This window comes from Canis aureus, chromosome 1 (genome assembly GCF_053574225.1).
Source record: "Canis aureus isolate CA01 chromosome 1, VMU_Caureus_v.1.0, whole genome shotgun sequence".
NCBI classification, from domain to species: Eukaryota; Metazoa; Chordata; class Mammalia; order Carnivora; family Canidae; genus Canis; species Canis aureus.
In genome coordinates this window covers 119,077,168-119,104,792 of record NC_135611.1, presented here as the reverse complement: position 1 = coordinate 119,104,792, position 27,625 = coordinate 119,077,168, and the positions used below count along the sequence as shown (strand labels likewise).

The 27,625-nt window shown below is 59.4% G+C and overlaps 1 protein-coding gene across 7 annotated transcripts; it reads left to right on the top strand.

Moving 5' to 3' along the window:
* Positions 1–7,364: 7,364 nt before the first annotated feature.
* Positions 7,365–22,511, top strand: KCTD15 (potassium channel tetramerization domain containing 15). Of its 7 annotated transcripts, none has more exons than XM_077855752.1 (7): positions 7,365–7,521; positions 9,236–9,335; positions 10,900–10,992; positions 11,635–11,810; positions 16,764–16,908; positions 19,539–19,844; positions 21,028–22,511. In XM_077855752.1, exons 3-7 carry the CDS (start codon positions 10,927–10,929, stop codon positions 21,184–21,186), a joined length of 852 nt encoding a protein of 283 aa, XP_077711878.1. In that variant the 5' UTR covers positions 7,365–7,521; positions 9,236–9,335; positions 10,900–10,926; the 3' UTR covers positions 21,187–22,511. The 7 variants fall into 7 exon arrangements, with proteins under 7 accessions (XP_077711878.1, XP_077711907.1, XP_077711916.1 ...); XM_077855755.1 differs by having other exon boundaries at positions 7,375–7,521; positions 9,239–9,335; XM_077855770.1 differs by lacking the exon at positions 7,365–7,521 and adding an exon at positions 8,811–8,914 and having other exon boundaries at positions 9,239–9,335.
* The last annotated feature ends 5,114 nt before the right edge of the window (positions 22,512–27,625 follow it).

The window sequence follows — 27,625 nt, the reverse complement described above, 5'->3', positions numbered from 1 at the left end:
GGGAAAAACAAAACGCAAGATGGTACACGTTGGATGTCATTTATGCAAAAGTTCAAACGGAACACAAATGCTATCATTGTTTATAAACATATTCGTATGTTGCCAAAAGTATAAGAATGTGCTGGGGAATGTTGTCGCTAAGGGAGGGGGGGAGAAGGAAGGGATGGGGCTGGTCCGTATCATTTCATTTGACTTTTAAAACCGGAATCTGGGGATCCCTGGGTGGTGCAGTGGTTTGGCGCCTGCCTTTGGCCCAGGGCGCCATCCTGGAGACCCGGGATCGAATCCCACGTCGGGCTCCCGGTGCATGGAGCCTGCTTCTCCCTCTGCCTGTGTCTCTGCCTCTCTCTCTCTCTCTGTGACTATCATAAATAAATAAAAAAAAAATAAAAAAAAAAATAAAACCGGAATCTGAAGCGAATACTCAAAATGCTAACATTTGTGAAATCTGGGTGGGGGTATACGGGTGTCTGTTAGGTTATTTTCTGTATTTTGAAACACACGGTGGGGGAAAGACGGGCCGTGGGATCACTAGGAGTGGTTTGGTGCGGTAGCTTAAAAGCTGTACACATGGGCATGTTTGCACGTGTGACTCTGTGTGCCTTATGTGTGTGTGTGCTGCATGTCCCTTTGTGTGCGCCACTTGCGTGTGAGCACACATGCATCTGCATATCCACGCGCCTGTTTCTGTGCGACTGTATGTTTCTGTGACTGTGTGTGTCTGTGCAACGGCGCCTGTGGCTGTGTTTGTGTGTGTCTTTGTGCATATCTGTGTGAGTCAGTGCAATTGCGTGTGTCTGTGTGTGCTTGTGCATCTTTGTGTGTATGAATGGGAAGCCTGGCTGAGCAAACACCGAATCATGGACACATTTCTCCCTGGGAAAAAGAGACAGGATTTTGGCTTCCCCTTCATACATTTTTCCTCTGTGTGTGTGTGTGTGTGTGCACATGCATGAGTGCACGCGTGCGCACGCACACAGGTGGGTTTGTTTTTTGGTGTTTTTTTTTTTTTTTACAATGATCATGTATTCCCTTATTAAAATTTCAATACTTTGAAAAGACAGTGAAGACTTTCACAGTTTGAAAAATGAAAAGAATTTGCCAGGAGATCGTTGATGCCCTCCAGGGCTCCACTTTGGTTCCCTGGGCCCCAACCTGGTGGGGTGGATTCCATCTCTCCCCAAGGGCCCTGAGGACAGAAGAGCCCGAGGACACTTCCTAGCTCCACCCCCGGGGGCATGGCCCAAAGCGAGCAGGACATTTCTCTGAAGTCTTGTGCCTTATCTTTAAATGTTAGGCAACTTTTACATTCTCCTCTTTAATGCATACATGTTTATCTTAATTATACAATCACGAGGTTTTAACCCCCAAATCTTGGAGTCAAGGGGCCATGGAAGGGGACTCCCTCTCACTCACCTTCTCCAGATCCTGTGCAGCCCCTGTGGGTGCGCGCCTAGCCAACCGCAACTGGAGTCAGGGTGAGGGTGTAACCACCGTCCACCGGAGGCCCTTGGAGAGGAGGCCCTTGGAGAGTCGACTGGAAGCAGCAGCTAACCACCATCCTCTCAAGAGCGAGGACACTGGGCTGGGCCAAGTTCTCGGCCCCTGCCTTCACGTTCTCCCAGTGACCCGTCAGCTCGTCAGCTCGGTACTACCACTGCCCTCTTGTTACACGGGAGGATACTGAGACTCCGAGAGATTGAGCCCAAGGTCACCCAGCTGAACTCAGACTTCCAAGTTCATGCAGGGCACGGTCTCCCGACCGGATGGGCCCAAAGAGAAGGAATTGCCCGTGACACGGAAGAAGGTGGGTGTTCCAAGCTTCTGGGCCCAGCCAGGAGCCCGGGGCAGGGTGTCTGACGGAGCAAAGGCTGCTTTCCCCACCGTCTCCACTGTTTTACCCTCGGACCTGTGCAAATACATCTGCAAGGCCCTTTGTGTGGTGAGCCCAGGGCCACTTCAGTGGTCACTCGGACAGAGGCCAAGTGGCAGCCACACAAAGTCATTAAGGGGCAAGATTTGGCATTTAGAGCTGTTCCCTCAGGAATACAGATTAGGCTTACATTGATTCGGCGACCTGGAGAATCCTAGAGAAGGCCTCAGTGCCCCCCACCCCCCTGGGACTGCAAGAGCTTTCTAGAAATCTTTTCCATGTGTTGCAGCCCTGAGGGTTGCTGTTGTGCTTTTCCCCAGTATTGGGTGCCAGGCCTGTGGGGAGACCCACTGCTCTACTGAACCACAGGAGCTGCTCAGGGAACAAGGAATGGCCTCATCCCTCACACCCTAACGGCCTGCTGGGAGGACCTCCGGACATTACGAACACAGCTGGAAAGAAGAATGAGACCTGGGAGGAACCCAAAGGTGAGGAGGGCAGGGGGCCTGGGCCCAGCTGCCCGGCCTGGCTGCCTGGAGGTAGCCACGCTCTACTAGGCCGCCTCTGTGTTTGGGTCTGGTCTCCTGGGACCCCAGGACCTGGAGGGGGATGGCTGTTCCAAGCTTCACTGTAGGTGCCTTTGGGGTTTGGGGCCTCTCCTCATTCTTTAGCTCCTACCTTCCTTCCAGCTCAGCGTGGAGTGAGCCCCAGCCCCCAGAACCAAGTCCTTCCTCTCCCCACTGCCCGTGGACTGTGCTCACCATCCGCCTTCCTCCCCAGGGCTCAGGGGAGCAACTCTGGCCCCAGGGGGCAAGGGCTAAACCTGATTAGTCCAAGGTAACCCCCTTCCCAGGGATTGACTTGTACGTTGGCCAATGAGATCGTTTCCCTGCTCTCCATGCTGCCCAGGCAGGTGTGAAGCTTTGGGCTACAGGAGTCTTGAGACCAGAGAGGAACTGGTGTGAGGACAGGCCAATGTGTGGAGGACCACAGAGGCAAGTGGAGGGAACCTGGGTCCTCGGATACTCTGCGAAAGCCACTCAGCCTCCACTTGCCATTATGGGAGAGAATTAACTCCTCTCACCTCGAAGGTATGGTTATTTGCACCCATGTTCACATAGATCCTTTGAGAATCGAGAAAAAAAAAAAAACCCCACTGAAACTTCCCTTGGACAAAAGGCTCAAATGCAGAGTGTTGAGCAATTTGGGGTTGGATGGGGGGGCTCCTTGTCCCCCAGAGGCCATCCACGGGTCACCCCTATGTAAGAACGCCTGATCAGGAGATGTGAGTCTTGTGTCATTACTGTCACCCCGATGCTGCCTCTTGGGGAACGCAGGTTGGTTGGGTTATGAGCAGAACACCAGGGCTACAGGCGGAAGGCGGGATGAGGAGATCTGTAGCACCCAGAGCTGTCCCCAAATCTGTCCCACCAGAACCGGTCACTGGGCCTGCTGCTGGGGACTGGGCGGAGTTCCACGAGACCTGGCTGGTCTCATTTTATTCGCTTCAAGGACAGGCAGGGGCAATCTGCACCCCTGCCCCCCACTGCCACCCCTCGGACGGGTCCGGTCCTCTGCTCTCCCAGGATGGGTCCCCCGCTGACAGAAGCCCCAGTGTGCAGTGGGGGTACGTGGCAGCTCTATCTAAGAGTCGCACATTCCAGCTCTCCAGGTTCTCGAGGTTCCGACCCGGAGGGATTTCTGGGGTGGAGGCCACGTGGATGTCAGACGGGTCTCTGGGGCCAGGCCGGCTGCACCCTATCCTGGTCGGGGGCCGTCTCTGAGCCTCGACGACGTGGGCACAGACCTAGGAGAGCCAGACTTTCAGCCCAGGGAGCCTGGGGTTGGGGGAGGAGACAGCCCTGCTGTAACACCCCAGCATCCCCCCCCTACCCCCACCCCCCCGGGGCAGCAGCTGTGTCTCAGCCTGTTCATCTGCCCGCTGTCTGATGGGAGCCTTCCTGAGAAGGCAGTTAGTCCGGCAGATTCTGGGATCTCATTTTGAGCTCATTTTACTACTCGAGGTCCTCATTTCTAACCACGTTTGTCACCATTGTCTGCAAACAGCGAGGACAAAGTACACCATCACGACGGAAGCCACTACGAGGCATCTGGAGACCAAGGTCCTGTCGACAGCACCTGTGTGCAGGGCTTGGGACCCACGCCACGCTTCCCGTAAGCACCTGCGGAGGGGCTGTGGCCTCAAAGCCAACACAGGTTTGAACCCACTTTTTCAAATATGAGCCGTAATGGCTTAAGCTCCAGTCAAATCTACTGATAAAGCAAGTTACATTCGGATTAGCCTCACATCCAATTTTGTCTCTCGGACCACAGTTAACGAAACAAGATGTATTTCCCAAGATGTTTCAACATGTTTTCAGTCCTAATTATACATCTGCAATTTAAAAAAGAAAAAAAGAACAGCCTCACCATTGCATTATCTACCACAGATCATTAAATGCCTATCACAATCCATGCCCAAGTCTCTCAATGTAAAAGATGGTTGACATTTAGCCAGGAACTTTTAAAACACTTGAGGATAAATTATGACCCAAACTTACTCTTCTTAACGACAGGTATAAAGTTCAGCTCTTTAATAAAAGGATTCAGGAATATGAAAACAAAGTTCCCAGCAATATTAAGGAAATAAAGGTCCTGCAAAATGGTCAGTTCTTGTTTCGATTAAGTTGTGCATTTTTAATAGAGTTGGTATAAAGTGAAACTCTTAAAAAAACACGCAGGAATTTAGAATAAAGTGGAATCATCCTATTTTCAGGGTCACCAGTACCACAGTGAGATTTGTCTCTTAAACAATGACACTTAGTATCTCTGTAGTTCCATGAATACTTTTGAAGTGTCATATTAAAACCAATCTCATGGCCTTGAGGCAAAGAGAAGCAATTAGTCTTGGAGTTGTGAATAAATAAAAATCCATTTATACACCCGTCCTTGACATGTACCTTGCAAATCTTAGAAACTTCATCTAGTGGGAAAAGAAATGTTAAATCATGAATACCAATACTAATCACATCACCATGTGGCTTCCTAAAACAGTTTGGTTCATACCAATCTTTTAAGTATGAATTTATATGTATATATTCATCCATGATGAACACAAAACAAAGCCATTCTGGCTGACGCCTAGGAAGGGGGGGTTGATGAGGGATGCTAGGGCCACAAGGGCCGTGACAGGCAGGTTTTCTGCGAGCCTGGTGCATTTTTCCTCTTGCTCCCCTTCTCTCAAGCACTCACAGGCCTGGAAATGGGGTCGGTACCCACACCCTGCTCCATCTGTGGGTCCCACCCTGCCAGTATTTAAGGGAGGACTCGGGAGGTCACAGTATTTGGACTCTTGCTTCACTTCCCATCTGGGTCCATTCCTTCGGTGCTGGGTGGGGTGAGTGTACATGGGGGCTTTGCTGTGCCCGAGCTCCCCGCGCAGCCCTGGAGCCACTGGGGCAGTCGGCCACCTGGGCCACCTCGCAGAGCACACCTCCCGGGCCCGGGCTGGCTTGGGCTGGCCTGGGCTGGCCTGGCCACAGCGCAGAGAGCAGAGAGTGGTGCTGTGAGGCCAGAGCTGGGAGCCAGAAGCCCGGCGGCGCCAGGGCGTGGGGAGCTGAGTGGGCAGCCCGTGGGCCGCGCTGGAGCCGCCACCGCGCAGATCCCTGACCTACTTCCAGGCCCCCTTTCAGTTCTAGGAGCCGCCAAAAATCCATAAATTAAGGAAATTAACTGATGGGGCCTGCGGCATCTTTGTAAGCTATTTAAATCTATAAATTTACAACATCTTCTGCATATATCAAGTAATTGAACTAACTGCGGGGATGTGACTTTAATGAGAAAATTTCCCCCTTCTCCTGCAGTTCGAGCTCTAAAATAAATAAATAAATAGAACCTCCCCTTAGGAAGGAAAGTTCCTGCTTTATTCCCGCGTGGAGAAGTTACAGAAGCGCCGGCCGGGCGCCCTCGCCACGCGCGAGGTGAAGGGAAGGGAAGGGAAGGGAAGGGAAGCAGGCCCCGACTCGGTGCTTCTGCCACCAGCGCCCGCGCCCCGGGTCGGCCCCGAGCGCCCCCCACACCCCCACCCCCCACGAGCGAGGCCGCTAGAGGGCGTCGCGGGCCGGCGGGGGCGCGGGGGGGCCGCGGTGCCGCCGAGGGGAGCGCGCCCGCCCCGCAGCCGAGCCTGCCGGGGGCCCGGGCGTCCCCGGAGCCGGACGGGGGCGCAGCGCAGGCCGCGCGCGCTGGAGACTCGGCGCTCGGTTTCCAAGGAGTCGGGAAATGGAGAGGAGGGGGGCGGGCGGGGCGCTCGGGGAGGGGGGGCAGGAGGAAGGGGGCAGGCGGGGGAGGGGGAGGGGAGGGGAGGGGCCGCCGCCCCGCGGAGCTGGGAGGGGCGCCCCGGGCAGTGCCGGCCGCCGCCGCCGCGCCGCGCTCGGGAAGGAAATGGCGCGTCTGGCCGCGGGCTGCCGGCCGGGCCCCCCCCGCCCCCCGGAGCCGACCGCGTGTCCGCAGACGTCACGGCGGAGGGGCAGCCCGGGCCGAGCCCCGCGGGGGGAGGCCGCGCGGGGGGAGGGGCGGCCCCGGGCCCCGGCCCCCCGCCCCCGGCCCCGGCCCCGCCGCAGCCCCGGCCCGGCCGCCTCGCCGCCCAGCGGCTCCCCAAGTCCCGCCCCTGCCCCCGGGCGCCGCGGCGGCGGCTGCTCTCCTCTTTGTAACCGAAGAGTCAAGAAATGTGAGAAACGTGCCCTGTGTTACTTATTTGGGAGCCGAAAATTTATGCCCAGCTGAAAGCGCCCGGGGAAATATTACATCAGATGAAATGACAATGATTAAAATCAGCTTCTCCCCCGCCCCCTCCCGAGCCCGGAGGAGGCCCGGGCGCCGCGTGGCCGGCCGGCGGGGGGCGGGGGCCGCGGGGCGCGGGGGGCGCGGGGGGCGCGGGGGCCCGGGCGCGGCGCTCCCGGGAGGGTCCTGGCGGAGGCCGCGGCGGGCGGGCGGGCGGGCGCGGGCTCCGGGAGAGGCGGGCGGGATCGCCGGGCGAGAGGAGGGGACGCGGCGCATTCGTGTCGCCGAGCGCGGCAGGCGCGGGCGCGCGGAGCTAATTGCGACTCTAATCCTCTGCCCCGCGGCGCAGCCGAGCCCCGAGCCAGGAGTCGCCGCGCGCTCCCGCTCGCGCCCGCCGCGCCGGCAACTGGAGCCGGTCGCTGCCCTCGCGTCCGGGCTCGGCCGCCGCGGGGCGCGCGCCACGGCCCGGGGCGGGGGGCTGGCTCTCTCGCCAGCCATCCAGGAAGGCCGCTGGAGGGAGAGGAGGAGGAGAGGCGGCGGGAGCGGCGGGAGGGCGGCCGGAGCGCGGCGCGAGGAGGAGGCGGCGGCGGCGGCGGCGGCGGCGGCGAGGAGGGAGGAGGCGAGGGGAGGGCGGGGAGGGGAGGCCCCGGCGCGCCGCGCCGCGAGGGGCCGCGCGAAGCGGGGGCCGGGGCGGGAGGGGTGGGTGGGGGGAGGGTTGGGGGCGAGAGAGAAAGTAACTCCAGGACGAGACCGGAGCGACCCGCGCGGCGAGCACAGGCGGCGAGGCTGCGCCCGAGACCGGCGGCTGCGGGGGGCGGGGGCTGCGCCCGGGCCCGGGCCCGAGCCCGATCCGCCGCCCCGGCTCCGAGGTAAGCCCCGCGCGGGCCGCCCCCGCCCGGCGCCGCGCACCCCTGTCCCCAAAGTGGCGGCGACGCCGCGAAAGTCGCTCGCCCGGGGTTTGCACCTGGGTGGGGGCGGCCGCTTTGTCCGGGGGCCGGGCGGCGGGGGCCGGCGGCGCGGGGGCACCCGGCACAAAGGCCTGGCGCGGGAGGGGGCTGCCCACGTGGGCTGGCCCGGGCCCCGGCGGACCCTCCCCACGCGGGCGGGCGCCGAGCTCCTGCCGCGCGGGGCGGGGTGTGCGTGTGCGTGTGTGTGTGTGTGTGTGTGTGTGCGCGCGCGGCGGGGGGGTTGCAGGTCCGGGCGCTCGGGCCTCAGTGCAGAGCCGAGCGCCCTGCAGGGCCAGCGAGTTTCCGGGGTCAGAACCGGGCTCACGCCGCTGGGGCTTCGGGGCGCACAGGGCCCGGCTTGGCGCCCAAATCGGAAAAAGTCTCTAACGGGACAGACGTGCGTCCTCGGACGCCCACCCGGCGAGTCCGAGCGGGGCGGGAGGGGCCGGGGAGCTGGTGGTGGCCCCGGGCGCGCGGGGTCGCGGGGGGCGGGGGGCCGCTGGGCCGCGCCGGGGCTGCCCTGCCCGCGGGGACCCCCTGACCCGGGCGCGCGCGCGGGGCGCACACCGGCGGACGCCCCTCTCCCGTGGCCCAAACGCCTTTCCGCCCTCCCGCGCCCCCCACCTCGACTGCAGAAAGATGAGCTTCAAGTTTTCACTCCGTGTCTCAAATGTGCACGAAGGAATTTAACTGCACGAGTGAATAACAGCATTAGTTTCAATTAATTTTTTTTTTTAAATCCCGGCAACAATAAACTTTGAGAACAAAAGCGCTTTTACGTCCTTAATTAGGCGAGCTTCCCATCTGTGGTCTCTAAGTGTCTGCCTCTTGATTTAACTTTGTCCTCCGCCCCGCCCCCGCCGCGCACCCCTCCCCGCCCTGCCGGGCACCTCGGGTTCCGCGGCCGCCCCCGCCCCGCGGCGCCGCGGGCCTCGGCCCAGCCGGCTCTGGCCGCCCCGAAGTTCACACCGGCCGGCGGGCTCCGCGGCGGGGCTGGCGCGCACCAGGTGGCATGCCCGCCCCCCGCCCCCCGCCCCCCTGCTCCGGGCCGCCCTCCCCCTGCACCCCCACCCCCGGCCCATGCTGCAGGCCCCTGGCACTCGTGCCCGCAGGCGGGCGCCCAGGGCGCAGAGCTGAAGGGAGCTCGCGAGGCGCCTTCTGTTTACCTTTTATGGTTAAAATAACAGCTTAGCAAAGAAGCGACTTCACGAAGAAGCGATTTAGTGAAATCGTCTCAAGCTGCCGCAGCTCAGCCAGTTTAATCACCCCCAGAGAGCTGAACAACTGCGAGCACAATGGGACACAAAATCATTTTGTGTGTAAATGAGCGTGGCATTCTGCTCGCTTCCCTCTGCTCGGGCGGGCGGGGCTCGGCGGCGGCGGCGGCGGCGGCGGCGGCCACGGGACCGGGGCTCCCACCGCAGCTCAGAGAAGCAGGTCAATCCCCAGCCAGCGTGGAAGCCCGCAGGCCCCGAGCACGCTGCGCCGCCGAGGGCCCTGCAACAGGCGGTGTGGGCGAGCCCGGGGAGGGCCGGGGCGCGCTGGGGCTGGGTCGTGGGGTCGTGGGTTTGCTGGTGGTGGTGAAGGAATGAACTTGTGTCTCTGACTGCACCCACTTTTGTGCTTCTGACCTCAGCAGTGGTGTCGGGGGAGAGGTGCATTGTCCAGCACAGATGCGTTGGCCGGAGACTGCGCCGGAGGTTCTGGTGGAGGCGTAAAGCCTGGGGCTTCCAATGGTGAGTTCCTGGTTTGCCGTGAACATCAGGTCGTGCTTGTGATGGAAACAGAGGCTGGATGAGAACGGGACCGAAGAGCTTTTGTGATGGGTACTTGGTGTTAAATGTCACTCGAGTGGTGTCCTGGTAGTTGGGAAAACATTGCGCAGTCGGCCTTGATAGAATTTCCATCGGAATTCCTTGGAGCAGTTTATCCTGCGTGTGGCTTTCCTTCTGGCTCCTCCCCCAGTGGAGCCTCCCAGGGCAGGAAAACCCATCCTGAGATCTGTTTTGGTTTCTCAGAACTTCCTTGAGATAAGTGACCTGCTTTGCTTTTCTGAGCTGGCCAGAAGTCAGGGATGCCGCAAGCGGCAGACCCTGAGTAGCCCCCCAGCGAGAGTATAAGTGAAACGTCACCGTCTCATGGCACCCCCACCCCCACCCTAGGTTCATGTCAGGGAACTTGCCAGGACACAGAAGGCAGAGCAAAGCCAAGGAGAGTAACCTTACTTAAACTGGCAGGATCGATGCTCATTGGACCTTGGTCCATGTTTTAAAACTGGATGTTGAATTTCAAGGCACAAAGTCAAACCCGAGAGAGAGAAGTCCAGGTGAGGCCGGTGGGAGTCAGCGTGTGTGGGGGTATGGGTGTGAGGGTGGGGGTGCTCACTGTGCCCCAGGAGACAGCCTCCAGTCAATGCAAGGGGCTGCACAGACCCCCACCCCTCCTGCAGTGTCCTAGGGTGGCTTCTAGCGACTGAGGGACAGTCTTATTTCAGTTGCTGGTTGTGGCATAGAGCAAAGTCGCAAGTGCCTGGGGGGGAGCAGGAGAGAGGGTCCATTTGCCGAGCTGCTGTCTTGTTTCCTTCTGGCCAGCTCTCCAATGCCTTGGGCCGTGTGATCCTGAGGGGATCTGGAATTCATTAGGCACAGATAAGACCATTCTGCGGGGCTGGGGAGAAACTGCAGAGGTGTGGGCTAGGCAAACAAAGACAAGTTTCCTCTCTTAGGCACCCCAGGAAAGAGGTGGCCTCCTAAGTGACTTCCCCTCTTCTGCCAAAAGAGGCTTCTGCGTGTCTGGCCATTCACAGACTGCATCTTAACACGGTGGAGGTGGTGTTCAGAGAGGTTCCCGGGCTCCCCAGCCCGTGGAGGGTGGGGGATCCCTGAGCTGTGGTCCACGGGGCTCTCTGCTGATGCAAGAGGAGACACGCTTGGTAACGTGGCTCTGAACCAAAATACCAGGGAAATCAGATTTGTTCTGAAACATTTTGGGGCAATAATGGTGAGCATATGCTTCAGCACTGTCATTAACCGAATTAGCAGACATGGAGCTGCCCAGAAAACACGTGTGTGAGCGTGTGTGTGTGTGTGTGTGCGCGCACGTGTGCATGCATGAACTGCTCCGGCTTTGGGGCGTGGGGACAGGGTAGTGGCGGGTGGAATCCGGAGAGGGCTGTGTGCTATGGGGTCCCAGACAGCGTAGGCGGGAAGGATGCTTGCAAGCATCTCCGACGCTGGGAGACCCAGCACGCAGGACTGCTGAGGAGTAAAAGCCCTGTGGTTTTGTCGGTGCTCCCCACAGATACTCTGGGCAGCGATGGAAGCCTAGATGCCTCACCGCAAGGAGCGGCCGAGCGGGTCCTCGCTTCACGCCCACGGCAGCGCCGGCACCGCGGTGAGAGCCAGCAGGGTGGGCTGGGCAGTGGCCGGGGGCCCCCTCCTGGTCCTCTTCCCCAGCGCCTGCCTGCCCACCGGCCGCCCTTGCTCGCAGCCTCCGCATCCAAGGGATGGCTGTTGACTGGCTGTGCGGATTATGTATTTTTTTTGAAACAAAAATGCTCTTAATTTGATGTGAAATTTACTACATGTATAAAACTCAACGCCTTAGGTGCTGAGGAAGTCACTAATTTAGAGGTGTCTCGTTACTGAGACAAACTTGCAAAAAACCCCTGAATCCCAATTCACAAATTGGTGATTCGTTTGTCAGGGGATATTTCACATCTAACACATAAGCCCGCGACCTTTAATTAGAATTTTGCAGTTTGTTTTATGCCCCCGGAGGCTGACACCTTGAAATTTTTTTTTTCCTGATTTCTTATTGCTAATAAGCATCTTTCTTTTCCCCCTCTGGTACTTTGAAGAAAATGATGCAAATACACTTAATTACAGTGGTGGCCATAATTTGTCAGCTGAATATGTGATCAGGCCCCAGCAGAAGTGATCTGATTAGATCTGTGATCACGTTGGCAATAAAGGGGAGTGAGTGCACAGCTCCGTCGTGGAGAAACTCTTGTTTTCGCCTTGTTTCCATCTCCAGGAGGGAGGAAGCATGTCCCGGTTGTCTCTTACCCGGTCGCCTGTGTCTCCCCTGGCCGCCCAGGGCATCCCACTGCCAGCCCAGCTCACCAAGTCCAATGCGCCCGTGCATATCGATGTGGGTGGCCACATGTACACCAGCAGCCTGGCCACGCTCACCAAGTACCCCGACTCCAGGTAAGAGCCAAGCCCCTGGTAGCACCAGGCGTGCAGTGGTTCCCGGCAGCATCGCCAGCCTGCTGCCACCAGTGGGGTCCGTGCCCTCCGCCAGCCTGCGTGCGGGCTCTCCAGGGCCCACCTGCTCCCCCAGACTGGGGGCACTGGGGTTCGGGAGGACCGAGTCTGCCCCTCGAAAGATGCTTTAGACAGGAACTTGCGACCCTGGGTTGGTGGCGCTGAAAGTGCTAGGTGGAGTTCCTGACCCGCCGGCCGAAGCCCCCTATTCGGAGCCAGCCCCACCTGGCCAGCAGCCGGCTGGGAAGCCCGAGGACCTTCAGGTTCCTCTGGACTGAGACCCAGGCCTGGCCTTTGCAGAGGACCGTTTGTGAGCCATGCTGCATACTCCTTGGGATCGTGTTAGAGAGAAGTACTTAATCCTATTTCCTACTCTAACCCTCGGTTAAGGACACAAGGAGAGGGAGGAGTGGGAGTTGCAATTTGCCATCTTTGTCTGTTGGAGTGGCCCCTGCTAGATCCTGCGGGGTAGCAGCGGGCTCCCTTGTGCCCCGGGGAGGCAGGGTGGCGGGGAGGGGTGGCGAGGGGGGAGGGGGAGAGCTGCAGTGACTAGCTAGGAATGTCAGGGTGTTCAGGCTGTGGATAAGCATGAGCCTCAGACCCCCCTCAGCAGATGAAGTGTCTCTGACCAGGAGCCTCCCAACAGGGCACCTTGCTCTCTGCCCAGCTCCCCGGAGCTCCTGACTCCTGAGCCCATTTGTGGGAGGTGCCAGGCGCGTCCGGCTCCCCTGCTCCTGCCGCTTGGGCATGGCCCTCCCAGGGGCAGACCCGGTTTCCTGTTGGCATAGCAGCAGGGCTGCCCAGAGGTGGGATGGCCTCCGAGCATCTCCTGGAGGTGACGCAGTGTGCTGCTCGCAGAGCCCACGACCGCTTGCTCCTGGCACAGCGAGGCAGCCACCACCCGGGGCTGAGCAGCAGGAGGGCCGGGGCTGCGGGGTCTCGCCCTTGTTCTATACATTTAAAAAAACAAGAGGAGTTAATTAATCCCCCAGACACCGAGGGATCATCTCTGGGAAGCTTTCTTGTCAGTCTGCCTTGTCGCTGGGGTGGTGGCTCACTGCAGAGCATCCGTAGCGCATGGTACCTTGTTGAGAGCCGGGGCGGAGCTGGGAGCAAGTGCTGGAGGTGGATAGAGCGTCCAGATCGGAATCTGGGGAGCCTGGGGTACAGATGGCAGCTGGGACTTCATCCCTCAGCCCCACAGAGGCGAGGCCTGGGGCACTTGTGAACTTGGGGGCCTCGCGGGGCCGGCAGCCGTGAGGCCACAGCAGCAGGGCCGGCCTGTGCGCTCGCCGGCAGAGCTCTGTCTAGGATGGGAGATGGATTCTGCTTATTTAATTTCAATTTTGCCTTCTGCGGCATTCCCGAGTTGTTTGAGATAGATCATCCCTTAATCGGTTGACGACGTTTGTGAGTGAAATTCATAAAACCCTTGCCCACAACCTCTCTGAAGAGTGTTTCTTGAAATCAGACACTTGCCTTTCTAGAGTAATCACAGCTCAGGCCTGCGGGGAGTGGCTGCCTCATTCTTGTCTTCGGGCTGCCGCCTGGGATGGGCAAGGACAGGGGCAGCCCTCCCCTCTCATACCCGCAGTGCAGCTCATCTTTGCCCATCATCCTGCTCTGCGGCAGGGCAGGCCCTCTGGGGAGCCGAGCGCCCTGTGGCCCCGTGATGGGGCATGTGGGACCCTCAGGGGGCAGGATATGCCCAGAGGGGGCGGCCGTCTGGGGCTCTGAGATGAATCTGTCATGCTTGCCTGGATGGCTTCTGACTCAGGGGAGAGCTGCTCCCTAGGCCTAAAGCTTTGGCCCAGAGACCAAGGGGTGGTGGGACCTGTAGGACAGTCAGGGGACAGTGGGTCAGGCCGGGCCTGGGAAGTGGGTTGGACAGCTGTGCTGGCAAGAGCCCCACAGCTCTCTCTCATCCTTCTTTAATTGAATCATTAATATTTTTTTTTTAAAAAAGTCTTTTCACCAATTCCGGAAACCAAGATCAATCCCTTACCCATGGCACTGATGTTTGAGTCACCAAGAGATGAACGAGTAAGAGTGCTAAGGTCACCCCAGGGGACTTCGGGATTTCAGGAAAGTCCCGCCCTGGGCAGTGCCGTGAGGCCAGGGGGCTGGTGTCCCACAGCCTTGGGACCCTGCACCCGCAGGACTATGCCCGGGCTTCTGGTTCTTGGCTCATCGGGGTGACTCCAACACCGGGGCAGGTGCGGCCACCAGCTGGCTCAGGCACAGCCATCAGCCTGTGCCCAGAAAGAGCAGAGCACGGCTGCCCCAGGGCTGGAAGTGGACGCCCCAGGGCTGCTACCTCGCCTGTCCCTGCCGGACATCCATTAGCTGCTGCCATCACGGCCCCAAGGTGGTGTCCACACTGGATGTGGGAAGCAGCAAATTAAGCCAGGAGCTTCAGAACTAATAAAACCTTCCACTGAACCATCCAGGAAATTGGAGCCAAAGCTTTTTTTTTTTTTTAAAAAAAAAAGGAGACCCCTGTCAGCTGGGATCAGAACTGGCTGGATTATTCTGAGAAGGACTTCCAGAAGTTGCTGTCCCACACCCTGCAGCCTCTCTCAGAGGGTGGCCCAGGGAAGGAGCTGGCTCTCGAGACCCTGCAAGTAGGGAGGGGAAGGATGAGGAGAGTCCTTTTTGCGGCAGTTGTCCTAACCTGCCCTCAATTTACCTCCTCCGTAGCCTCAGACCGAGGGTGGGAAAGGCCTTTGTCCTTCAAATGGATACCGATGGTAATATCTAGAACCCGTCTTAAAATAAGGCAGGTTGAGAACCTTCTAGCATCTGACCAATAAAACAACCTAGAACCCAGGCAGCCCTAGAATGTGGGTGGCCCCAGGGGTCCCCTAGACCAACGGGGTGGTGTGGAGCTCCAGCCAGCCCTGGCATCAGAGACATCTGCAAGGTACCCAGGCCTAGAACGTTACTTGCCGCACAGAGTGTTTGAGCTCAGCCAGGAAGCGGGGACAAGGTTCCACAGGGAGGCTGAGGCTTCGGACCGGCTAGCTTGCCTACGAATGTGGCTTTTCCTTTCTCCTGCTGGTGTGACATGTGGGGCTTCGGCCAAGGATGGCCTGTGGGACCCGGCAGCCTTGCTTAGTCCCATCTGCGCCTGGGGCCCTTCATGGCCCTCATTCTGCATGTCCCAAGCTCCGCAGAGGCCAGGTCTTAGGGGCTCCGGCAGCTGGAAGCGGCCTTGGAGCCCACTAGGCTTTCCAGCAGGGGCTGCGTTCCCCAGGCCTGGGAGGGTGACAGGGCTCAGGGGCCTTGGGAGTCCGGAGATGAGTTGTGTCTGGGTGACTGCAGTACTGGTTCCACGGGTCTGGGCCTCTCCACACCTCATCCTGGACTCTGAGCTGCTCACGCCCATCCATGAGGCAGCCTTGCCCTTTATATGGCCCCGCTGGGACAGGGGCTCAGCCGTGGCCCCAGAGTGAGAAGAGGTGGCTGCGTGGCTACCGCAGGCCAGGGCAGGCCCTTGTGGCCGGTGCCTTGAGCGTGCCAGGCCACCAGACCGGAGGACAGTATAGACGGGAGGACCTGAGACGCTTTGGGGACTCTCACCCCTCAGTATCTACCCAACTCATGTGCTCTGAGGACCAGTGACTTGGAACGGACGGAGGACCGGGCTGTTGGTGGAGAAGGGAGCATCCCTGGAGGGTCCTTGTGGGTGCAGACAGGGTCAGTCCCAGACAGAGCCACCCCTCTCCCAGGCGGTGCACATAAGCTGTCGCCGTGCCAGGGTGTTGCTGGTGTGTGGCTGTGCCTGCTGAAGGGTATCTGGAGGTGCTGTCACTCACGGCACCCCGCCAACCTCCCACCTGTTCCTGAATCAAGCTCTTGGCCGTCCCCGCCCCTCCTTGGGGCTTCTCACTGTCCACAGCTGAGCCAAAAGGGGCCGGCTGCCCTGGCCCTGGGGCCAGGGGTCCTCCTCCCTGGAATGGACAGGGACAGGCATCGGGGGCTCCCCACGAGCTTCCTGCAGGTCCTGTGTTTCTGTCAGAACCACTGCCCTTCAGAGGACAGGGTGCTGGGACGGGACGTCTCTCCCCTGCCAGGTGTGCACACCTACTTCTGCACGTGAATACACCGGCGTCTGGGGACATACCGGGTGCGTGTATGTGCATAGGCTGTGGTGCATGTGTACATGCTCACACCACAGCTTGTGTGCAGGCACACTGTAGAGTGCGCGTGTGTGTGTGCACACATGCTATCCCTCCCGCCTGCCTCTCTTCCTCCCCTAGGGCTCCCCGAGTGAGTGGCTCTGCGTGGTCTGTCTGTGAGTTTGTCAGCCTACACAGCTGTGTCTCGGTGGTTCTCATTGGCTGGCATGTCCTTTTCCTGGGTGTGTCTGGGTCTGCCCGCGATTCGTGTGTGGCAGGGGAGGGGACCGTGTGATCTTGAGCCTGTTGCCCAAGTGTGTCGCCTCTGATGCTCATTCATGTGGGTTGGGTGAGGTGGATGTGTGTGACCCGAGACTGACGTGCCCGGTTTACGTGCGTTCACTGGGCGTGAGGCTGTGGGCTGGGGTATCTGCTGGTCGGTAGGAGTTTTCTGGGCGGGTGTGCCTGGCAAGGGTTTGTGTGTGGGGGGCGAGGAGGCTGTGTCTGCGTGTCACTCTAGTTTTCCAGGCCGGTAGTGTGTCGGCGGGCAGGTGCACGCGGCCAGGTGTGTGTGTCTCTCTGGCTGTGGCTTGTGAGTGTAGGCCGGGTGTGCAGCATGTGCCAGTGTCCTCTGTGACTGGGACCTGACCGCCCTGGGGGTATGCAGACACCTGCGGGGCCTGGCAGGGGCCTAGTTACCCAGGGAAGGCCCCCTTGCCCCTCCGGTGGGGCAGGTGACTGGCCCTTCCATCACCCCTGCTCCCCCCTCTCCCAGAATAAGCCGCCTCTTCAATGGCACCGAGCCCATCGTCCTGGACAGTCTGAAGCAACATTACTTCATCGACCGGGATGGGGAGATTTTCCGCTATGTCCTGAGCTTCCTGCGGACGTCAAAACTGCTGCTCCCGGATGACTTCAAGGTAAGTCGGCCGCCAGCCGCTCCCCTGCGCTGCCTGCGGTGGCATTACACAGGGGACGCTGTGACTTAATAAATGGACCCACGGTCGTCATGGCAACCATAAAAAGTTAAACGATGAAGCCGAGGGCTAAATCAGTTTTTCTAAACTAATTTTGTTTTCTCACATTTTTAGCTTATTTATCAGGGTGTAACAACAATTAAGCGGCCGCGCGTACCCCATCTCGTTTGCCGTGTTGAGGGACGGTTGTGGGCCAGAGTTACACACGGAGTTACAGAGTTCCTACATCTGTTGCTTGTGGGCACTTGGCAGGGGAAACCCTGACCCAAGCCAAATACCCTTTAAACAAAAGGCTGCCCCCAGGTCTGGGGGGCGGGGGGCGCCTGTCCAGGGTGGCTGACCTGGTTCCGAGAGGCCTGCCTCCTCGTGGGGCCCAGCCACGGCATGGGGAGTGGGGGGTCCCGGGGGAACGAAGCTCAGGCCTGGCTCAAGCCGGCAGATGTCCTTCCTTCCTGCACCCGGAGGACCCGTGGCGCTGGTGCTGTTTTGTCCTCCATCCAACTGATACCGGGTGCCAACAACCAGAGTCAGGCCAGAGATACAGTGAAATACAGGGCCGACGTGGGTCCTGTCCCCATAGCGCTTACGATCTAGTGAGATGACAGGTGTTGAACAAAGAAAAAAAAATAGAAATGCACAAGTTCCCGGGGTGGGGGGCAAATGTTTCATAGACGTAGAGAGCGAGGTGAAGGGGAACCATGGGGAGCCTGGCCCCGGGGGGTTTGGGGGGAACGATGATGCTTATCTGGGTGGTGAAAGAGGAACGGGGGAAACAAGCTTGAAGGCCAAGAAGCTTGGTACCTTCCAGAACCAGACAGAAGCTGTTGGCCTGGGACAGTGTGTGTAGGGGGAGGGGGCTGCTGGTCGAGGTGGGACCTAGGCGGCCTGCGTGGCATTCGGCGTTTTACCCTGAATGCAGTGCAAGGGTTGTGAGCAGGGAGTGACATCGGGTTTGCAAGTCAGAAGGACAGCGCTGGCTGCTGTGTGGGCAAGGGTGCAGTTGGGGTGAGGGGTGGGAGCGGGAGGCCGAGGGAGGTTTCCTGAGGCCTTGGTCCAGGTGGGAGACCATGAAGATAGAGCAAAGTGGCAGATGAGGTTTATGTTTAGGAGCTGGCCGCGGAAGGCCACAGTGTGGACCAGTCGGAGGTGGGGGGACTCTCAAGGCTGCCTCCTGGCCTTTGGCTTGGGTCCTGAGTCCGTGCATGGAGGCCCAGGCGTGGAACAGGCTCAAGGGAGCGTTGCACCTCACTCCTGCAGGGATTTGGTGTTGGGGGCATCGCATGGGGATGTTCTGGGCTGTACAGAAAAACGCGTGCAGATATCATTTAAAACCTTGGGAGTGGGGATCCCTGGGTGGCGCAGCGGTTTGGCGCCTGCCTTTGGCCCAGGGCGTGATCCTGGAGACCTGGGATCGAATCCCACATCGGGCTCCCGGCGCATGGAGCCTGCTTCTCCCTCTGCCTGTGTCTCTGCCTCTCTCTCTCTCTCTGTAACTATCATAAATAAATAAAAATTAAAAAAAAAAAAAAAAAAAAAAAGATTTAAAACCTTGGGAGTGGATGAGAGTGGACGCCCAGGACGGAGCCCTGAGGAACCCCATCAGAGGGACAGGGTGGGTCCCTGACAGATGACAGGTCCGGGTAGGGGCTAGAGCTTGGGCTTCCCTCAGAGCAGTTCCAGAGGCTGGGGCCAACAGGTGGAAGGGACCGAGGGCCTGTGGGGCTGGGCCCTGCGTGGGGGTTGGGCCCCCCTGCCTCCCCCCAGGGGTCCTCAGGCTCACCAGCCAGCCTTGAGGTGAGCCCCAGTGAGTGCCCCAAGCCCTGGGGCCTAAGCTACTCAGAGCCAGGGCAAGTATGGGTATGCATGTGTTTAGGGGACAGTTGCTGGGAACGTGCCAGCCTGGGAGTGGGCTGCCTGGAGGTGGCCTCCCCACCTCCCTGACACCTCCTCACTCGGCCTGCTAGGGCAGGGTGGGCCTGGCACTTGGCACATTTTGTCATCCCTTAGACCTCACCCTCCTCTCTGAGCTGGGTGTTTATGTCTCTTTTGTAGACAGGGAAACTGAGGCTCTGAGAAGGTCAGTAACTGACGATCAGAGGCCTCAGGGCTGGTAGATGGGGTGCCAAAGATCCCACCCAGGCAGGTCTGCTTTGCTGCCCTGCTGGGCCCTGAGCTCCTCGGGGGCAGATGGCGATGCTGTTGCCCTGTGCCTGACCCAGCCTCTCGTGTCTGGGCTTCTAAGAAGGTGTAGGCACGGCCTCGGGCTCTCCTAGCCCAGCCCCCTGGTCTTTCCAGAGGCCTCTCGCTGCTCCAGGGACTCGAGCCCAGATGGACGAGCGCAAGGTATCTGGCACAGGTGCACACCAGCTGCTGCCTTGGGGTGAAGGCTAGACTCCCGGGGCTCGCACACAGTCACCTGAGCCCGTTGCCCCGTCTGTGCCAGGGGCACGGCCATCCGGGTCGCACCGAGCCCCGGGGGCCGCACGGAACTGCCCGGGCAGGCGGGGTGCGTGGGGGGCCGGGGTCGGCAGGCGCAGCCCCCAGCCGCTGCCCTGCCCTGTGCGCCCCCGCAGGACTTCAGCCTGCTGTACGAGGAGGCCCGCTACTACCAGCTGCAGCCCATGGTGCGGGAGCTGGAGCGCTGGCAGCAGGAGCAGGAGCAGCGCCGCCGCAGCCGCGCCTGTGACTGCCTGGTGGTGCGGGTCACGCCGGACTTGGGGGAGCGGATTGCGCTCAGCGGCGAGAAGGCCCTCATCGAGGAGGTCTTCCCCGAGACCGGCGACGTCATGTGCAACTCCGTCAACGCCGGCTGGAACCAGGACCCCACGCACGTCATCCGCTTCCCGCTCAACGGCTACTGCAGGCTCAACTCGGTGCAGGTGAGGGCTGCGCAGGTGAGGGCTGGGCCCGCCGCGCCCCTGCCTCCCCGCCCGCGGCCCTGGGGCAGCAGGGATAGGTGGACGGAGGCGTGGCCCCCGACGGTGAAGCCCTCCGTGCCATCTTACAGGAAAGGCAACAATGTGTCGATGCATAATTTATGTCCCGCTCATAATTAAATGATGGCGCCTGGGGGACGGACTTAAAAAAATTGATCTGTGCTTTTTTTTTTTTTTTTTTAACCGAAAGGATGTTCTATAAAAATGGCCCAGAGTATTTTCAACAAAGTGTGCTTCACTTGGCACCCAGAGTCTGCCTTTCGAGTCAGATTAAACCCGGGCCATAGGAGCGGAGGGTCAGGCGCTGAGTGAAGGCAGCCCGGAGCCCCCTTGCCCACCCCCCGACCCGCAGCCGCAGGCACCCGGGCCGCCGCCCGGAGCAGGCCTTCCTCAGACGGGGCTCAGAGCTGGGGGGCCCCGGAGGGATGGGGCCTATGCTGCACCAGCGCTTGCAGACCCAGGAGCAGACTCCTCCTGATTCAGGCTTAGGGGCGGAGTGGACACTGGGGCGCAAAGGCCTCCCCCTCCCCACCCACGCACACGTGCCATAGGCTGTCAGTCAGAACTTGCAAGGCCTGGGACACAGGTGTCAGCCACGGTGACGGGACCCCCCTCCCCTCGCCCCCACAGAGGCACAAACCCACGTGGACATGGAGGCCTGTAGAGACTCAGAAGCCGAGGGGCCTCCTCCTCCTCCCCACCCCGAGTTCCCTTGAGCTGATGGGCCCCCAGGCCTCAAACCATCTGGGACTCACAGCTCAGGGAAGCAGGTGGCTGCCCAGAGGCCGCAGGCAGGGTCTCTATTATTGAGTCGGCCTCAGTGAGGCGGGGGAGGGAGGCAGGTTATGCCCTGGAGAAGAGAGAAGGGGCCCGAAGTCTCTTTCTGCCTCTGGGTCAAGGCTGTGGACACCTGAGAGTGGGGAGGGCAGCAGGGGCGAGGTCGCCTTCCCAGGTTTGGTCACCCAGGGGGACCCGGGGCCTGGCTGCACCTGTCCTTCCTGTGGTTGCCCACCCGGTGGTTCTGCAGGGTGGTCACTGTCATGAGGTCTTAACAGGACATCTCACGGCCCGCGAGGCCACGACCCTTGCAGCTGCACGCGGCTGACCCTTCTTTCTCCCCCGGCAGGTCCTGGAGAGGCTGTTCCAGAGGGGCTTCAGCGTGGCCGCGTCCTGTGGGGGTAGCGTGGACTCCTCCCAGTTCAGCGAGTACGTGCTCTGCCGGGAGGAGCGGCGGCCGCAGCCCACCCCCACCGCGGTCCGGATAAAGCAGGAGCCCTTGGACTAGGCCCTGCCTCAGTGCCCACCCGAGGCCGTGTGGCCCTGGGGACGCCCCAGGGACCTGGAGACAGTGCCGGGGAGTTGTGCCTCGGCCTGCTTAGCAGTGGGCGTGAGACCGAGGGTGGGGCTGGAGGGCCCGGAGCCGGCCCAGGAGCCCCAGGTACCGTGGCCGCAGAGCGCGGGGTGCCGGAGGTGTGCCCGCTGAAGGACTGTGGATGTGACCCAAAGATGCCGCGGTGGGGACAGCACCCCAGACCCTTGGGCTCACCAGCCCGGCGCAGCGGAGGCCCCCGGGCCCACTCCAGAGGAGCCGATCGTCCTTCTCCACGCGTGGCAGACTGGTGGGGCTCCTTGCGTCACAGATGGCTTATTTTTCTACAGTATTTAAGATGGAAGTAACTAACTGCACAAGCCAGAGAGGCCAACAGGGACCAACGCTTCTTCATCTGGTGCTCAGTTCTCTACTGGCCGTGCAGCACACCCCCGTGGCGGGGGAGCTCCGGGGTGCGGGGGCCCAGGTACCCGCAAGGTAGGGCTTGGAAACTTGCGGCCCCTGTGCCAGAGACAGATGCAAGAATGGAGATGCTGTAGGAGCTGAAGCAGGGCCCACCCGGGGACGGGGCTGCCGGGAGGAGGGCTCTGGGGGTGTGGGGGATGGATGGCTCTGGAACCATCTGAGACCCCCACCTTTGCTGCCACCCAGGGTGCCGGCCACACTTGGTGAGCCACCTGACCTACTAATGCCCAGGGGCTTCCAGTCCTGTCTGAGTGTCCTCACACCTGCGCTTCTGCAGAAGTCTCTCCCCGTCCGGACCAGCCACGGGGCCACACTGCATCCTTACCTCAGGAATGGGCCCCCTGGTGAAGGGGCCCATGTGTCAGCAGCATCCTCTGGGTACCCAGCTCAGGAAGCCGTCCCCAGCTCCGATTTTCCCACACTAATATGCACACTGAATTTGAATGAAACTGTTACACGAGCTTGCCTGCCGCTCAGACGGGGACACAAGGCGTACCTGGGGCTCCAGGCTCTGGATTCCAACAAGGACTGGCCCCGAGGGGTCCCCCCAGACCCACTCCCTCCCAGACGACAGGCGCAAAGACGCCCCCCCCCACCCCCGTCCCGGCCTTGTCACCCTTCCTGCGCGCTGGCTCCACCCGGGGGTGGGGGGGAATCTTGGAGGGGCGCCCCAGCCGGCCCCGCGCTGTGTACGATGCCTGTAGACTTGTATATGACTCCTTTAATATTGTAAAGATGCCGATGTACAATTGTCGTGTGTTTGTGTAAACACATTACGTTCCTAGTTCCTGCCATAAATGATGCTATAAAGCGAACGACTCAGGCTCCGTCCTGTGCAGTAGCGGCAGCCGGATCCCACACGCCACGCAGTGCAGAGGTGGGGGGGGGGGTGGAGTTTGGGGACTGGGATCCCCGATCACGAAGAATGAGACGACTTCCCAACCCCCTGCAGCCGTAGCTGGGGGAGGAGGCAGGGGCAGGGTCCTGAGCGGGCCATTATTTATTGCGTTTGGGTGCGCTGTGCCCTGTCCACTCTGGGCAGCACAGATTCTGAATTCTGATTCACATCCCCTAACCAGATGCCATATGGGGGAAAGCAGACAGGTGTCCTGGGCTTTTGAACCCAGTCTTAAAGTGTTTGAGATTTTTTTCCCTCCTTGGCTCTGGGTTGAGGTTGGCATCGTCTTAGAGCCCCACAAAGTGGTACAAGGGGGCCATCCATGGCTCGGGCCAGCCAGGGGTACTTGCAGGCCCCAGCATGAGACCCGCAGGTCACCAGTGCGCCTCTTTCCAGGGGTAGGCTTCCCGTCTTAATGAGTCTGTGTTTTTCCTCAAAGCCCTTATGGTTCTAACCCACGAGGCCCCTTTTACATGCCCGGTAAGGGGCACCAGCTTCAACCTGCCTGCAGGACGGGAGCACAGAACGGCCTCATCCCGTCGGAGGCCACAAAGCAGATGCCATCCGCCCTACAATCTAATTTGCCGGCCGGACTTGCTAGCCGCCTCTGCTTAGCAACGCGCCTACGGTCGGCACATCTGCATTTTGGCATCAGAGGTTCACGTCTGAGAGGGGGAGAAAGCGTTGTGTTTATTAGAAAGGAAGTCTTGTGAAAACAGCTCAGTGCTGCGTGCATTTTTGGATTTTTCTGGTATGATAGCCAGGATGGTTGCTGGAGATTCCCTAACATTTTCAGGCAAATGATCTTTTTTGCAAACTAAACCATTGTGCTGAAAAAGAAAAACAAAAAGAGTAACCACCTTAACTGAATGTTACTCCTATTTAGTAGTTAAGTAAAAAAAAGGGAAGTAGATGTTACATAAATTGGGAAATCTCTGAATCTGTAGAGATATACTGTGCTCCCATAGTAATGCTAAAATTCTAATATATATAGTCCCCATGAACGGCACAAATTATCGATTCTTCTAAGACATTTTTATACTTCCGGAATGACTATGTTGTAAGGAAGCTTTTGATCAAATACCAGCAGCATAAATGTTTCTTCTGTTCTTCATGAGCCTCAAAACTGATTATTTATGATAAGCAACTGGATAGAGAGCTGCCAGTGCTGTCCAACCTCTGCCACGGCGGGGGAGAACCGGACAAGCCACAGCAGGTGGCTTCTGCCCCTGTCCTGCTCACACGGGGCTCAGAGCCAGGTCACAACACTATCTTTTAAAAAGTGTTGGGTTTTTTTTTTTTTTTTAACTACCACTTGACTGTGTTCCTTAGAATAAATAAAGGCTATTTTATAAATTACGCACACAGCTCTAGCGCTTTGTTTCTAACCCACTGAGGCAGCCACAAGAAGGTACTCTGGTTTAGATGATTCTGAAACCACCACTCCTCACATTTGGGACTTGGCTTGGCCAATCTATCAGATCCTGAGGGGCCCGAGTCTCAAATACTGACCTGACCCGAGGAGGTGCCGTGGAGGGCTGGGTGCTAAGCAGCTGCATGGTCCCCGGGCAACCCAGCATGCACCATGCTGGTAGACCTGGGAACGAGGGCAGAGAAGGCATGGGCTTCCTTCACCTCCCCCAAACCCCCAGCCCTGATCCCTGTGTTCCGGGGGTCATGAGTCTTTTGCACTATATTGATTTTGTGTGCACGTATGTGTGAACCAAACCAGCACATTTGGAAAATGGGCAGAGAAGCACAGATGTAAGCAGTGGGGGAACAGGATCTCCATTGAGCCCCTGACCAAGGGAAGCCTAATTTGGCTGAGCCCAGCAGAGCCTAATGAGCATAGGGTTGGTGGGGGGGGGGGGGCTACCCTTTATCCCACTCAGGAGGCAAGACCTGTGTTCTCCAGAAAGGTGGGCTACCTGCTCGGATGGCCCCATTCCATTGGGTCCTGTCCTCCCTCTTGACTCTCCAAAGACAGGAAAACAGCTACAGTGGCCCTGGAGGACACTAAGACACACAAGATTGGAGTTTCTCTTAAGTAGGTGAAAGGTGGAACACACAAAAATGGGAGAACCAGAGGATCTTCAGTTTGAGGCCAGACCCTTGGTTCAACCCGAGGGAGATCTAGATAGTTTGAGGGACAACAGTTGCCCAGACAGGGCATCTGCTGGCCTTGAGCCTGACATCTGAGCTAATGTGGGGTGTTGTAGAAACTAATGTCCAGCTTGATGGCCATAACTTCCACTGGCTTTAAGGTGGGTGGACCTCAAATTCAAGACCGCTACACAAGGCTGGTCGTTGCTCAAATGTGATGAGAACATGGCTGACCCTCTTTCTGCTTGCCCAACCCATCCAAAGGAGGCAGCTCCATGTCGTGAGAAGCCTTGCCCTGCCTAGAGACCCACACCCATGAGTTAAGCCTTTCTGGACCAAGAGAAAGGAAAAAACATTGGTGTCAGTTAAGGGCAGCTTCCTGCCAGGAGCAAGAGTAGCAGTGACAAGAGTTCTAAGGTGACACGAGTGAAACCCAACCCCAGTGAGGGTGACAGTCAGAAAAGGGAGGCTAATGAGGGACTCTCCCTGGACCTCACTGACCCCGCTTCAGTCTCTGCCCTCAAAGCCCTGTAAGTCCAAGGGCATTTCTCTGTGAGCTTTCAGGGGAAGGGAGACCCCGTGGCCCCTGGGAAGCCCCTACAACACCGCCCCAGCCCCAGGCTGATCTTATTGGGAACACTGAATGGCAGCTCTCTTCCCCGAAACCCCAGAGCCAGACAAACCAGGTACCTGGCTGAGCCATGGGGAGTTCTTCAAACCTCAGAGCTGCAGAGTGGGGAGCCACTGCCGAGCAGTGTAGCCAGGCATGACTGCCTGTCGGTAGCTGTTTATTCACAGGGACAGAGGCCACTTGTGTTTCTAGTTCCACCCTCCTACCCCCAGTGGAAGCGTGTCTTGGACAGTATTTGTGCTATTTTAGGGTCATATAACTTTGACTTCAAGAGTGGCCTGCTGAGACTGCTGAGGCTTCGGACATCAGCCAGCAAAAGGGTCCCTGCTTGCTGCAAAGATCCTTATCTTCCCAGCCACCCGATGGGTACCACTGATTGATGGCCAGCCTGTGCCAGCCACTGCGGGGGCTTGGGGACAAGACAACCCATGAGACGGAGGGAAGACATTTGTTTTTCCACAAGGCTTGTTCGTTCACTTCAGGCCCTGGAGAGTGACCTGGAAGAGAATTTTCCATATCATAGTTTTCAAGTTGATGGTGACATCAAGCACAGATCACCCCCAAACTCCTTGCTTTGCACATCAAGCCAACAGCCTCTCCGCCTTCTCTGAAATTCTAATGAGTGACCCAGGGACAGAGGCAGGCTGACTCCCCTCTCCCGGAGGAAACACAAAGGAGGGGGCTGGAGGTCAGCCGCATTTGGATTTTTGTCTTTATTTCCATTGCATAGAACAGCCTCCCCGACAGCCAGCTCTGGGCCTGGTGGCCGAGCTGGACAATGCTCTCCCTCGACCCTGAGCCATGGCCTGCGGGACGGTAACAGCCGGGTCACCCAGGGCCTGACTCCTAGGACCTCCTGGCACAGGCTCAAAGATCCTGGGAGGCCGCCCGCCCTGCCCCTCGCCCCCCCACCTGCCTCCCTCCGTCCAGGGGAGCAGAGGCCCCGGAGGTGCGCCACCTGCCAACCTCTCGAGCTGCTCCAGGCCAAGCCTGCTGCTCCAAGCCTGTGTCTACAATGTCACCAGAGCTTCCTCCTCCGTGTCCTGGACGCGGCCCAGGGCTCCTGAGGAAGCTGCGGTTTGGGGCGAGCAGTCTACACCGGCAGGGCGGGGTGGCGGCTCCCACTCCGGACGCGGGCCACGCCCTCTTGGACGCGAACACACCCCCATTTCCCGGGGCCCACAGAGACACGCCTGGCCCTGCAGCCAAACAGCAGGAAGGCGGATTTGTACGAGTATATACAAGGTCCTGGAATTCTCGCCCGGTTGCCACACAGCCTCCGAAGCATAATTGGGGGAGGTTGTGCAACTGCCCGAGAAGCCGGGGCTCTCCGGGTTCTCATCACAGGTGTCCGGTGAGCCGTGGGGCAGGGCCAGACGCCAACATCGCCACCTTTGGGTGGCCCTGATGGCCTTGCTTCGGCAGGCTCTGCCAAGAGTTGGGGAGCCCGGGTCTCTAGGAGCTGGGCCGATGGGAGGCTGAGCTGGGGAGAGGGGATCATGCCCGCACCCCCAACCCACCCCGAAGCTGGAGCGGTGGTGGTGGTGGTGGCAAAAGCCCTGCCTGGCGGGCCAGCGAGCACAGGGTGGCCCCCAAGGCCCCCAGGCAGGTCCCACACTAGGTGCGTCGGTAGGGGAGGCCCCACCCAACTCAGGCGGAGACTGACACCCCCTTCCCCACCCCATGGGGCCTGTGCCCAGCAGCTGGGCTCTTTCTCAGTCTCTAGGAAGCCCATGGGTGGGTCCTTCCCCGGGGCCCAGTGACTCACTTCCCCAAGCCCCCGAGGCCTTAGTTGAAGGTGCCTCCCTCTCCAGCAAAGCCTTCTTTGTTCTCTCACTGGCTTCACTTCACAACCCTCTCCTCCCCTCCCGCTTGCAGACTCAGGTCCTGCGGGTTTTAGGGGCACCCGCTGTGAGCGGCGCAGAGAGGTAGACAAGTGGATGCCACCTGGAAAGTGGCCTGGCACGGCAGAAGCATGGAGCCTGCTTTCTCCCTTCCTGCGGCCCTGCCCTCTCGGGGTTGGGTCTCTCTTGCTGCCCCAGACAGCTGGGGAGGCCCCTGCGTCCCCGCATAGGTGGTGCAGTCTACGCAGCACCATTACTGGATGTGGGCCAGGAGGGAAGGTGGTTTGGATGCGCTCATGCTGGTCAGCACCACCTGGAGCTGCTGAACTGGCCCCTGGCACTTCCCTGGCGTCAGGGAGAGGCTTCCTTGGCTCAGATGATGGCGGTACCATCTCTCACTCTCTCGGTTCCCCCTTGCCTTGGCCTCTCCTAGGCCCCTTGCGCTGGTGGAAG

Excerpts from the sequence above, each read along its gene's own strand:
- KCTD15 (XM_077855752.1), top strand. The coding sequence starts at position 10,927 with ATGCCTCACCGCAAGGAGCGGCCGAGCGGGTCCTCGCTTCACGCCCAC. Across the intron at positions 10,993-11,634 it reads ACGGCAGCGCCGGCACCGCG|GAGGGAGGAAGCATGTCCCG; the intron begins GTGAGAGCCAGC and ends TTCCATCTCCAG. Across the intron at positions 16,909-19,538 it reads TGCTCCCGGATGACTTCAAG|GACTTCAGCCTGCTGTACGA; the intron begins GTAAGTCGGCCG and ends GCGCCCCCGCAG.